This window comes from Rattus norvegicus, chromosome 1, assembly GCF_036323735.1.
Source record: "Rattus norvegicus strain BN/NHsdMcwi chromosome 1, GRCr8, whole genome shotgun sequence".
NCBI classification, from domain to species: domain Eukaryota; kingdom Metazoa; phylum Chordata; class Mammalia; order Rodentia; family Muridae; genus Rattus; species Rattus norvegicus.
The window spans coordinates 230,926,002-230,940,101 of NC_086019.1; the positions used below are offsets into that span (position 1 = coordinate 230,926,002).

Consider the following 14,100-nt stretch of genomic DNA (forward strand, 5'->3'; position numbering starts at 1 on the left):
CGTAAGTGTTGGAATGGAATTGGAGTGGTTCTGGTAAGAAGCTGAGTGGAGTATAATGGGTGTTGATATTTAGAGTTGATTAGGCACCAATCTCTTCCTCCAGCTGTTACAGTTAAGAGTACATCCTGCCCGTTTGAATGAAGGACTTGACAAAAGAACACAATGAGAGAAATCCAAACATACTACTGAACCCCTGTCCTAGTTTGCTCTCTGTTGCTGTGATAAACCACTCTGACCAAAAGCAAACTGAGGAGGAAAGGGTTGACATCATCTTACAGTCTAGTCCATCCCTGAGAGAAGTCAATGCAGGTAGGTACACACAGGAAGAGACTGAAGCAGAAACCACAAAGAAGTCCTGTTCACTGTCTTGCTCAGTCCCCTTTATTATACAGCCCAGGTTCACCTGCTTAGCAATGGCATGCCCACAGTGGTCTGGGCTCTCTGACATCAGTTGGCAATCAAGAAAAGGCCTCCCAGACAAGGCAGCAGGCCAATCTGAGCTAGGCAATTCCTTACCCGAGGTTCTGTCTTTCCTGGTGACAGGATTGTGTGAAGTTGACAGCCAGAGCTAAGTATGACAGCTCATTTACCACAGGCTTCTGGAAACCCAAAGAAGCCTGCCTGGTTTCTTTGTTCATTATACTCTGTGTCTGTTTCTATATATGCTGTGTATAGGTTGTGCTTAAAGCACACCCGTGTGTGTGTGTGTGTGTGTGTGTGTGTGTGTGTGTGTGTGTGTGTGCGCTCTCGCGCTTTACCAGTATGAGGGGGTACTGGGGATGCAGTACCAGTAAACACACATTTGGAGGCCAGAGTAGGAGCATGTGCATCTTCCTTGATTATGCTCTGCCATAGTGTTTGACAGTCTCTATCTGAATTGGAAGCTCTCCATTTTGGCTAGGCTAGCCAGCTGGCAAGCTCCCAGGATGCACCTGCACCTCTCTCCCAACGCTGCAATTACAGGCATCCACAGCCATGGCTGGCTTTTTTTACATGCTGGACATCTGAACTCAGGTCCTCTTATTTTCACCGCAATTGCTAGCACACACTAGAGCCATCTTCCCTGTCCTTTAAAAGCTACTTTGTGGTGAGAATTGATTAAGAGTTGGAATCCATCTTCCTCTCTAACTGCAAGTTCCCCACAAATAGGTGGAGACCTCCCTCCCCATACATTCTGAAAATTATCCATGTAGTCTAGCCTCAAATGGCATGGCATTCCCAGAATTCCAGGTTTTAGATCAAGGGCACATGGGGAAAGTACTGGAAGCCACCTACTTGGTATATTTATCAGAACTCTGGTTTCTAAGGGGAAAGTGTTTCTGAGTCAAATGAGTTATAATGAACCCTGCGCTTTATAACTTCCTCCCCTCAGATATTCATGGTGAAACGTTAACTGTCACCCAGCTGGTCCCAAGGTTATTTTAACTAGGGATTCCATTTTTCTCCTGTGTTCACCCTACATGTAAGAAAAGAACTCTCATGTCTTTGTGAAGGTCTAGAAAGCTAAACCCTTGTTGGATATAAGAGAACAAAGAGGCTATTGGTGATTACCAGCCTCCTTGGAACCTTACACTCATGGCAATGGCGTCAAAAAGATTGCAATATCACACACACACACACACACACACACACACACACACACACACACAATTTATTTAAAGAATTGCTACTAAAGTCTCTAGGATCTTAGTTTAGAGATATTTATCTTGGAGCAGATATGTCAATGGGCCCACTCAATTGAGTAGTATTCTATCCATAGACCTCAGAAAATGCAACCAGAAGAATATGCTAAGAACAAAGTGCCCGCAAAGCTTCCTATCTGAAGGTTTGGGAGGGTGAAGGCAATAAGCAATTAAGCAAGTAAATTTGCAATTACAAATTACGATACGTGTGTGAAGAGGGCTGTCAGATTACGCTTAAATTTGCAATCATGCCTTAATTGACCCAGATTCAGAAGGGATCAATAGCAAGTGGTTTTATGTCTGTCTGGATGCTCAGCTCAGAGTTCCATTCTGAACCACTCAGCAGCTCCTCTCCTTGATTCTTCCAGGCCCCGTGAAGCCAAAATGAGCACACAGTGAGCCAGCGCAGCCTCTCGCCAGCCATCCCCCGACGCCCACCATGAACCACTTGGAGGGCTCCGCGGAGGTGGAGGTGGCCGACGAGGCGCCAGGAGGGGAGGTGAACGAGTCCGTGGAGGCCGACCTGGAGCACCCCGAGGTGGAGGAAGAGCAGCAGCCGCAGCCGTCGCCCCCGCCGCCCGCAGGTCACGCACCCGAGGACCACCGCGCGCATCCGGCGCCGCCGCCGCCGCCACCACCGCAGGAGGAGGAGGAGGAGCGCGGCGAGTGCCTGGCTCGCTCGGCCAGCACCGAGAGCGGCTTCCACAACCACACGGACACCGCTGAGGGCGACGTGCTCGCCGCGGCCCGAGACGGCTACGAGGCGGAGCGCGCGCAGGACGCCGACGATGAGAGCGCCTACGCCGTGCAGTACCGGCCCGAGGCCGAGGAGTACACGGAGCAGGCGGAGGCCGAGCACGCCGAGGCGGCGCAGCGGCGCGCGCTGCCCAACCACCTGCACTTCCACTCGCTGGAGCACGAGGAAGCCATGAACGCCGCCTACTCGGGCTATGTCTACACGCACCGGCTCTTCCACCGCGCCGAGGACGAGCCCTACGCCGAGCCCTACGCCGACTACGGCGGCCTCCAGGAGCACGTGTACGAGGAGATCGGGGACGCGCCTGAGCTGGAGGCGCGCGACGGCCTGCGGCTCTATGAGCGGGAGCGCGACGAGGCGGCCGCCTACCGCCAGGAGGCCCTAGGCGCGCGGCTGCACCACTACGACGAGCGCTCCGACGGCGAGTCCGACAGCCCCGAGAAGGAGGCGGAGTTCGCGCCCTACCCGCGCATGGACAGTTATGAGCAGGAAGAGGACATCGACCAGATCGTGGCCGAGGTCAAGCAGAGCATGAGCTCGCAGAGCCTCGACAAGGCGGCCGAAGACATGCCCGAGGCGGAGCAGGACCTGGAGCGCGCCCCGACCCCGGGAGGGGGACACCCCGACAGCCCTGGGCTGCCAGCACCTGCCGGGCAGCAGCAGCGAGTTGTGGGAACCCCGGGAGGCAGCGAGGTTGGTCAGCGGTACAGCAAGGAAAAGAGGGATGCCATCTCGCTGGCCATCAAGGACATCAAGGAGGCCATCGAAGAAGTGAAAACCAGGACCATCCGTTCGCCTTACACCCCCGACGAACCCAAAGAGCCCATCTGGGTCATGCGCCAGGACATTAGCCCCACAAGGGACTGTGACGACCAGAGGCCCGTGGACGGAGATGTAAGTATGTATGGGTTCGGGCTGGCTGGACTGCAGGCCCCTGGGGAGGAGAGACTTGAGCTCTGTGGCCTTGCAAGTCTTTGGGAACTTACTTTATGGGATAAATGGTCTGTGGGGGCGCTATGCACCTCCCCATGATGGTTTCCTCCGGTGTGGCACCAGCAAAGGTGCTAAGAATGGACTACTTATCAGTCCTATAAGGCAGCCCTGTGCTTTCTAAATTGTACCAGAAGGGCTTGTTGAGAGTTGCGTTCTTGGGCACATGGCCCTCTTTGTGCTCATTGAGAAAGTCTGAACTGGGGTCCCACAATTTGTATCAGGTCTACATTTTGTAAGAAGAGGCTTGGTTGGAGAGGGTTTTTGCAAAATGGCGTCTTGTTAGTACAAGATCCGCAAGGGTTCCTGGGAGGAAGGAGTACTCAACATGAAAAAGAAGAGGTGTGTGGAAATGGGGTAGCACAGATAGGCATCAGGATAAAGTTTTAGTCAGAGACCAGCCTGTCCTAGGGTGTGTTTCCCTTCCCCCACCCCCTGGGGAAGGAGAGTAACTCCATCAAAGTCAATCTAAGGGCATTTTTTATTTTCCTGGTTTATCAGCAGTTCAACTAATCACACTTAAAAGACAAAGAATAACAATGTGGAGAGTCTCTCAAGCCCTGTCATGAATAAACAGGGGGCATCAGAGAGACTTAGTAAGACGGTTCTTTGCAGTAGACAGTTCCAGGGAGCATCAAGAGTGGTTCTGGGATTTCTAAACGTCTTTTTGTTTTCTAGGATGGCAGAGGCCAATGTTTTCCCAACTAACAAGGTTCTAGGATATGCTGTTGACCCTGGGGCCAGTTAGAACTATTGCCATAAAGCCATAGATTTGGATGGTCACTGTGGTCTCTTTAATGGAAATCCCCCTATCCTGCTAGGTGTTCTGCAGCACCACCACCACCAACACACACACACACACACAGATACACACACATAGATACACACACACAAATACACACATACACACAGAGATATACACACATAGATACACAGACACACACAGATACACACACACATAGATACACAGACACACACAGATACACATGCACGCATACACATACAGATACACAGGCACACACAGATACACAGGCACACACACACACACACACACACACACACACACACAGTGACTTCCTCTAGAACAGAGTAAGCTTTTGTCATTCCACAGAGGGATGTTCTCCATTTAAAACCAGCCGTGCCTCACTGCGAACAGCCACAGGCAGAGCTGTTGCTGGCCCTGTCGGCAGCTTATTTGCCATTTTTTGAAATACCTAAGACATTTGAGACCATGTCAAGCTCAGGTGTCACAATCTATTGAAAATAAATCAAGACGACTGACCTTTGCCCCTCTACCTTGCTAGGAAAATGCTTTCTGCTCTAACCCTCCCCTTTCTGCACTCTTCAGTAATTTCTAAGCAATTTCATTTTAAAATGGAGCTTGAAGTCGGAGTAGGGTCAAGAGGTTAAACTCGGTTTCATTAAATCTGGTGCAGGTACTGGCCTCTTCCGCCAGCATCCTTAGTTGCGTCGGCTCCTTGAAATGACCTACTAACTGCTTGGCCAGGAGCTCCATGCTGAGTCCCAAGGACGGCGGTAGGGCTAAGAAAATGTTTGTTCCTTTGAACTAGCACGACACGTTAAACCTCCTGTGTTATATTTTAATCCCAACAGAATTCACTATAAAATACTGAATAATACTTAGGACCCCATACTGTCAGAAATTCATCTTGACGCTAAGGAAGTGGTGAGTAGGGCTTACCAGGATAGAAAGAGTTAATAGAAAGCCAAGCCAAAACTTGTGCCATAAAATATGTCCCCATCTTCCTTAAGCCATTTGGATCTGTGGGTCGTATTTCATCTGTCATGCTGTATTTATAGGAAGGACCTTCATTTGCTCCCCCTTTGATGGTATTATTCCACCTCACCTCAGCATCAAAAAAAGTATTTACTGAAATCTCATTCCACGCATGCTGTCACAGAAAATGGAATGGCACCGTTGAAACTATGGCGGTCTGCAGTCCACAGCAGTCTTGTTGAAAATGCAGATTACTACCCACGGTCCTAAAGCCCAGTGCCTGAGGCAGAGCCTACCCATCTAGTAGGAGTCTTCTATTTATTTATTTGTTTGTTTGTTTCATAAATTCTCCCTGAGATCTCAGTTATATAAAGGATTGAGAACCACTCATTCAAAGAGGAGAACCCATCTAGGGGCTTGTGGGCTTGAGGCTTTCTTCAGTTTCAAAACAACAGTAAAAACCTGTACCACTGTGATTGAGCTCTGCAGAAACAGAGGGCCCTGAAATTCTTATTCCGAAGGCCATAGGGTGTCCCAAAAAGGCAAAACCAGGAAGTGCAAAGGCACAGGGGGAAGCTGCAAGCAGCCATGATTGCCGGAGGTCATTGCTGACCGTGAAGCTTGCTTCTGACATGCCTGCCCGTTCCTCTCTGAACCCCAACACCTAACATGTAGAGCAAACACGCATTTGTTTGCTGGAGTGGCAGACGGAATGAAAATTGAGGATCAATTATCCCTGAGAACATGTTCACCCCACTGAAATGACAGATACCCACCACCCAGTGAAAATTATTTTCTGAAAATCTGGGGCGGGGGAGGGGAAGACTTTCTATCTTCTGGGTATGTTTGAGAACGTCCTTCGAACCCTCTCCTTGACAGATACCGATAGCGAATGTTTGTCCTGAGAAGTTCCCTGTTACCGCTCTCCAGGCAACCCTGCCATCCAGTAACAGTTGGTTTGACATCAGCCAGCACAGTGCATGCTGGGAGATTTGAGCTATTCTGAAGGGTGCTGTTCACTTCTGAAACTTTGTCAAAAGGACACAGTAAGGCAATAAGCAGAAAGGAAGCAGCAAAAGCTGAGCATACTAAACTGCGGTTGAGTTCCTGGACGATGCTGAGCATTTTGTGCTGGGGTGTAGTCTCGGCTTTCTTTGGAGAAGCTCGCTCTTCCTCATCCCTGGAGCCATGAGGCAAGGCCAGTGACGCGAGTGTTCAGACACTCGTTACTTCTAGGCAGGAGCAGCAGAAATGATCCTTCTCACTCTAATTGCAACCACCCCAGAAGCCACATGGTAAGTCAGACCGTTGTAACCCTGAGCAGAGCAAAACCTGCTTTCCCAGAGTGAGCAGGGTTCCCTGGTGATAGCAGTGAGACACTGAAGCAGCCTCAGCTGAGGGCACAGGAATTTGGGGGCGGTTTGTTCCCACTACACAGCCTGGTCAGTGCTGAATAATTCAGGAAGGGTTCCGGCTTCCTCTTTCTACCAAGATTTCTGAGGATCTGAACTTAGATACCCCAGAAAGGGACTTCAAATACCCCCCAGTGCTTCAGTTAACAGGAACCTGAGGACATGATTGAGAAAGAAAGGTCTGTCAACAGCTGGAAGACATTAGAACTCAGGGTACCTCTAGTATTAGTCACGTGATTCTTTCTTGTAGATGTGTGGCTACTATAAGGAAAGGGAGGCTCCCTAACCCAAAAAACACAAACCAAGAAAAGAGGTAGGAGGGACTCCCCCCACAGAAAATACAGGAAGGGAACCCTTTGGGCACATGAGGAAGAGACACGGGCATGGCTACTGTGCAAAAAGACAAGGAAGCAGCGAATCCAGACTCCAGTGGGGAGACGTCCAGGAAGAAGAAGGCAGAGAGAGCCTGATGAGCATGGGGTTGGAGGAGTGGAGGTTTGGAGAGGGTTTAGCATATATGGACGAACAGCGGATGGAAAACGAAGCAAATAAAAAAGCAATTCTATTTCCAGCTTTCTTCGGTTATTTGTCCTTTCCGACAACAATTATACAACCCAGAAATGCAATACTGTATGCATGTGGCTGGGCTGGGAAGAGCAGAGGTCGAGTCTTCAGAATGCAAACACTGAACATCGATCAACTAGAAACGTGTGGCAGAAAAACCGTAGATTTTAGCACTTGCAGTAGAAGCCAAGAAAAAAAAAAAAAAAACAATGTCTAACTCTGAAATGAAAGCGAGGCAGTGCAAACACATCACCTCTGAACGTGAAAGTAAATGCAGAAGAAAGTTCCAGAAGAATTGAAAACAGGGCCAGGAAGTGAGGAGTTACCGGTGTGGCAAAAGAATTTGAGTTTTGCCCTAAGCTGTGTAGTGTGATTTGACTTTGAAAAACTGTGTTTGTGGATTTAAGCTGAGACAGTTCGCTGAACAAAGAGATTATCTCAGTGTCCTGTTTTCTTGAACTAAAATAGAAAAGGGTAGATGTTTCTGTGTGTGTTGTGATCAGTTTATAGGAAGGGAAGGACTTCTTTGTCAGCTACTGACCTGTGGTAGGATGGGTGTTCGGAGCCTTATGCAGCGTTTGCCTTAAGTGTGAAACCTCTAATGGGTGGAAATTACAAATATAAGGATAAGCAACTAGAGGTTAAGAGGAGAGCTGTGCCCACCACAGAACACAGCTGGACAGTAAAGAACCAGAAGGGTTTAGAAGCTATGGGCTTATATGTGTGTTTAGAGTTCGGAAGCCTGGTAACATTGGCGGGGAAGAAAGCTATAAGAATACTAAATGATCTGGGAATGGCATACGCCAGGGTCAAGTGCAGTGCACTGACTTCTCCAGAGATGTGAATAATTATGTAAGCTCACAGCCTTCGCTTTAAGGAGGAAATGTTTCTGAGAGCTGCCTTTGCCAGGGTAGAAGCACCATTGTTGAGGCATTTACCAGTCCATGCTGCACCTGCGAGTTCACAATGAGGAGGTGGTGCACTGTGTGGCAAAACTCAGTTGTCAATAGCAACAGCAAAAAGGAGCCATTTTCCTGTGAACCTCGAGGACCCTATGTGACCAGGGTAATTTTCTTTAAAGATGTAATAGTCTTGACTGTTATATCTTCAAAATGAAAAGGCTTGACCTTAAACGCCCGTTCGAAGAGCAAATGATTCGTTTTAGCCATGAAGAGAGCAGAAGGGGATAGGGAATGTTTTGCTTTGTGAGCGTCTCCTAGACTCAAAGTGTTACCTTCAGTTAACTTACCTCATCTCTAGACTGCCCCCTGTCTATTCAATGCTGGACAAGCCCTGATGCCTGAAAGCTATCTGCCTACTACCATCAAACCATTGCCATATCAGAGTCAGTAGATGAGGACCTGCCCGATGGTGGCCCACTGCAAGTCAACTATCCCAGCTATCCATGCTCCTTAGAATTAAAAAGAAAAAAGTTATGGGCAAGATTATTTTTTAACCCTTGGGCTTCAGCTTCTCTTCGCCTGACCCCACTCCTACGAGGAATCTTTCTCCCTGAATTGTCTCACCAGATCATATGTGTGTGAAACCACAAGAAAAGCAACAGGAAGCAAACGGCCAGTTTCCCCTGAAAAGTTTGGTCCCTAGAGTTAGCACACAGGGCCACAGTTCAGAAATGTGGCAGGTTCACTTAGGAAGTAGGGGGCTCAAGAAACTGTCTGTGACTCCCAAGAGTGTTTGTCTCATTCTCTCTAACATGGCTCCTTCAGAATTACAGGCGGTAAGTGGACTGGAGAGAAAGGGTAGGTACAGTGAGAAGAGCAGCTATACGTACACCCAGTTAAATGCCAGGGTCATGCAGTGCTGCTGAATCATGAAGCATGTATTGCCTATAAATGGAACCATCTTTAAGTTGAAATTTATTCTTTTTATAAGCATAGCTGGTGTGTGGTTTGCATATGCTCTGCCCAAGGAGTAGCACTATTAAGAGGTGTAGCCTTGTTGGAGTGGGTGTGTCACCGTGGGAATAGGCTAAATCTCTTCACCCTAGCTTCGTCAGAGCCAGTCTTCCACTAGCAGCCTTCAGATGCAGATGTAGAACTCTCAGCTCTGCCTGCACCATGCCTGCCTGGACGCTACCATGCTCCTATCTTCATGATCATGAACTGAACCTCTGAACCTGTAAGCACACCCCAATTAAATGTTGTCCTTATAAGAGTTACCTTGACCATGGTATCTGATCACAGCAGTAAAACCCTATCTAAGACAGTATTGTGCTCTTAACACAAAAGGAGTTTCTCAGTAACCATAAGATGTCTTTGCAGATGTGGAACTCTCTCTGGAAACATGATGTAAGGCTCACGGGCATGGCATGTTGGCTCCTTCCAGAGGTTAGGGTTCACTATTTAGGGTGGGTCACAGGCACAATGAATTAATGTACTTGGCCTCAGTGTTTCTCACCATCTCTGCACTGGGGTTTCCATTTGCTATCTTCCAACACACAAATCTGCACCATGCCACTCATCCTGGTCCCTCCCTTCAGCCACCCCAGTTCCCAGCTTCTGCATTAAGCAGCAACCTACCAGCCCTTTTTATCCAGGGCTGTTCTAGTTAAAGCAAACTAGCCTACTAGTTAGTGGGAATGGAACACCCGCTCCTGTTTACTTTATATTGGCATCTTGTTCCTCCCAGAGACCAGTGCACAAATTATTTTGAGACAGAAGGTTGTTTCAACATTGTCAGAGTCAGAGTCAGAGTCAGAAACCAGCCACCTTCTTGCTGAAAGGAAGGCATTATCAACACTGTGGGAAGTCAAGGCCTAAAGTTAGTACCCGCCCTGATCAATCACCTGTAAACTAGTAGAAAGATCTTAGATGTCTCGATGTTATCCCTTCTCTACCCTGAATTCAGCTTACAGCCTGCAAGGATTTTGCTTTTTCTATTAACTGTTGCTAGGAGACTGTCAAACAAGGTCAAATGCACATGCTAATTAATTAAGACTCATTAGCAGCATCTTGCCCTGTTGACCTTGCCGCTGTGTTATCAAGCCTACAAGGACAAGAAAAAAGAATCGCACCACGGCCAAGGATTCTATTTCTGTGCAGGATTCCCGTGAGGTGCTCTGAATTGAGGGGTTTCCTCTGCAGATCTCCACCTGCTCACGAGGTTCTGGCCTGCCACAATATTTCCAGGATCGGATAGTAAGGGATGGAAATGGGATCCACATCAGGCAGACAGGATTTAGGATGAAGTGTTCTGTAAGTGCCTGATTTGGGGTCAGTTCCCTGCTGGGATGTGAGGTGGTATTCTTAGGAAGAGGAAGGATGGCCTTATGTAGCTCCAATATTGCATACATTCATATCTGAAGAGGACTGGACCCCAAGTAAGCACCCATGGCTCAGGTTGGCCTACTGACTTGCTGTGAAAGAGTATGTATCCCAGTGCAGTCTTCACTGTCCTCCGGGGTCCAGGCTGTTCAAACTTAGATGAATAGTACAGATGGATCCAATAGTTCCAACACCCCTAAGGTTTGGACAGATGTGTAACTATGGAGACAAAGGATCACATAGAGACAGCAGAAATGGCCTCCGGTATATTCATTCCATCAAGCAGACCTCAGGAAAGGAAGGAAACCTGCTGCTTAGACAGTTCCACATCTGATGTCAAAGGACTCAGATACCTCTGTCCTTTGGGCTTTGCAGAAAATGACACACTCTTCTCTTGGGCTTGTTCACTCCCTCTCTGTAGCTGTTCTTGGCAGATAACGCATGGCACTGGCATCCCCAACACCTTGGGCTCTCCAACACAACCGGGCTTCGCTTTTGAAGCTTCAGAAAATGGCTTCTCTGAACTTCCATTCAGGAACTCCCCTGTCACGTGCCTGGCCTCCACAGCTCTCCTTCACCTCAAAGGAAGATTCTACAACTCCTTTACTTATTATTCCTGTATCCTTCATGACTCTAAAGCCAGAACCACATGAAGAATCCTGACACGTTTGAGGACCACTCAGGGAGGAGCCTGGCCCCCTCGGATGACGTTTCCAACAGCCTTCCTTTGTTGTCCCCTTTTACAAGCTGGAAGCTTATCTGGGTAGCTTCATTCCGTCTGTGAACAGGCCTTTCTTTAGTCTTCTCATTCTTCCTGCACAAGCCTTCGCTTCAACATTAAATTTCCTGGTGTTCTTTTTCGTTTCAAACTGTACACCCTATACTTCTTTTTCCCCCTGGTTGCCCCTTTTCATTGTAGACCGCAGACGGTTGATTACTAATAACCACAGGACAGATTCAGTATTAGGTTGTCGTGAAATCTCCACCACCAAGCAGACCAATCCCGTACATTTCATTTAGCCTCAGGCAGATTCTTAGGACAAGGGCAGAAAGCAGCCACATTCTTCGCCAAAGTATCACAAGAAGAGTCTCTCACCCAGCTGCTAGTATTACCCCCGTCTGATACCTCTTGAGCTGGGCCTCCAGAGTTCACATTTCCCTCTGCACTCTTGTATTCCAGACTCCTACTAGGATGTCCTATTAAGACCCACTTAGAGCATTCAACTACTTCCTCAGTCCAAAATCCCGAAGAGGTCTTCCACATGTCTGCAAAAGACCAAGATGGCCAGGTCTGACGCAGCAATATCCCTCTTCCTGGTCCATCTCCTGCCTTAGTTACTTTTCTGTTGCTATGATAAACACTATGACAATGGCAACTTATAGAAGAAAGGGTTTCTGTGGACTTTGAGGTTTCAAAAGACTCACCATTCCCAGTCTCTTTCTCTCTACTTTGTAATTGTGGATGTAGGCTCTCGGCTACTGCTCCGGTGCTGTGCCTGCCTGTCCGCTGCCATGCTCACTGCCATGATGGTCATGGAATCTATTCTCTGAAACCATACGCCCCAAATAAACGCTTTCTTTTATGCATTATCTTGGCCATGGTATCTTATCACAAAGTAAAGTAAGACAAACTAAAACCTATTTTTTAAAAAAGAGCTTCTCTGAGGAAAAAGTTGAGAGCAGTGCTGATCCATAGATATAAACCTATGTAGAAAGCAGTTTAACACTGTGTCCATTTAAGTAAATAATAGTAATGGGTTTTCCCCTGGAGCCCGTGACCTCCCACCCATGGTTCTTGGCCAGGTTTACAGTGCCTGTTATGAGTCCCTCCTGTGGAGCAGCCTCAGCTCCAATCAGAAGGTCACTGGGTACCCCATATAGTCATGCCACTATTACGCTCTTGGGCACTCTTGTTATTGTAGCTTTTGGGGTCCACAGATAGATGATTTTGATTATTTTTTTTTCTCCCTAGAAGTTTGTATAGCACATTCTGATACAATGAAAGGTATCCAAAACCACGAAAACATCAAGCTCAGACCCAGTTTGATTTCTCAGCATCCTGCAAGCCAAGTATGAGGTGTGTTTGGCAGTAGGGTCTTGGGGTTTAGTTCTAATGAATAAGCAAATGCACTGACAATAACCTATAATGTTGTAGGAGTCCCTGGAGCCTCCCTGATTGTCTTGCAGTTTCCGTTGATGTGAGGAGACACTATGACCACAGAAACTCTTAATAAGGAAAAGACATTTAATCGGGGGCTGGATTACAAGTTCAGATGTTTAGTCCATTGTCATGGCAGAAAGCATGGCAACATGCCAGGACACATGGTGTTCAAGGAGTAGCTGAGCGTTCCACATATAAATCCAAAGGCAGCAGGAAGAGACAGCGACACCAGGCCTGGCTTGAGCATCTGACACCTCAAAGCCCTCACCCAGTGACACACTTCCTCCACCAAAGCTTCTTAATAGTGCCACTTGCTATGGGTCTATAGGAACCATTTTCATTCAAACCACCGCACTGACCAACACTGCATAAGGAGATATCCCTCAGTTGGGCCCTCCCACATCAGGCATTAATCAAGAAAGTGCTCCACAGACTCGCCTACAGGTCAACCTCATGGAGATGTTTTCTCAGTTATGTTTAATAAGGTTGGGCTTCCCCAAAGAACATGATCTACCCATGGAGAGTTGGGGTTCCGTTTTTGTTGTTGTTGTTTTGTTTGTTTTACTTTGTTTACAGAATAGTTCCCATGGGGATTCTCCATAACGTCCTTTGTTTTCGGTTATCCCTTCCCCTACTCTCTCTCCTCTGCTCTATCCTACCACCCTCATCCCCACGTAAACCTTTCCAGCCCCACATCTACCCTCTACTTCGTATCACATGTGTCCTTCCATCCTCCTGCCTTAGTTTGGTTTCAATTGCTGTGGTAAACACCACACCAAGAGGAACTCGGGGTCGGGGGTTGTCTCATTTTACATTTTACAGTCTGTCATGGAATGATGCAGGAGCTCAAGGCAGAGTCCGTGAAAGAACACAGCTCACTGGCCTGCACTCTGTAGCTCTCAGGCTGCTTTCTGATACAACCTTTTATATACCTGCCCAGAGATAACACTGTCCACAGAGTACTGGGCCCTCCCACATTAGTCATTAATTAGCCATTAATTTAGAAAATGCTTCACAGACTCACATACAGGTAAGTCTGATGGAGACATTTTCTCAGTTGAGGGTCCCTCTTCCCAAACGACTTTAGCTGTGTCTACTGAGAAAACAGACTCTTCCCTCCTTTAAGGCTTCACTTTTTCCTCTGGTGGATCCTTTCTAGCTTCTCGGCCCTTACAGGCATTCCACTTTAAGTTGTGGGTTTTTTTGTTTGTTTGTTTTGTTTTGTTTTGTTTTTCCCTCCCCCCCGCCCCCCGGAGCTGGGAACCGAACCCAGGGTCTTGCGCGTGCTAGGCAAGCGCTCTACCGCTGAGCTAAATCCCCAACCGGCATTCCACTTTAAACATGCCACTCTGAGAGTTCATAGCTAGAATCTGCGTGTGAGAGAGAACTTGTGCCACTTTGCTGGGCCTGGGTTACCTTTTACAGCATAATGTTTTTCATTTCCATTCATTTTCCTATAATTTCATTTTTCTTTTTAGCTGAATAAAATTCCATTTTCTGGTGGAATCCTTA

The 14,100-nt window shown here is 47.7% G+C and overlaps 1 protein-coding gene across 4 annotated transcripts in view; it reads left to right on the forward strand.

The window, feature by feature from the left end:
* Apba1 (amyloid beta precursor protein binding family A member 1) overlaps window positions 1-14,100 on the forward strand; it is a 205,690-nt gene that overhangs the window by 135,705 nt on the left and 55,885 nt on the right. For all 4 annotated transcript variants that reach the window (XM_063275486.1, XM_063275480.1, NM_031779.3 and 1 more), the window contains exon 2: window positions 2,051-3,333. In XM_063275486.1, the coding sequence (XP_063131556.1) occupies window positions 2,122-3,333 (1,212 nt within the window). In that variant the 5' untranslated portion in view covers window positions 2,051-2,121. The remainder of the gene's footprint in view (window positions 1-2,050; window positions 3,334-14,100) is intronic.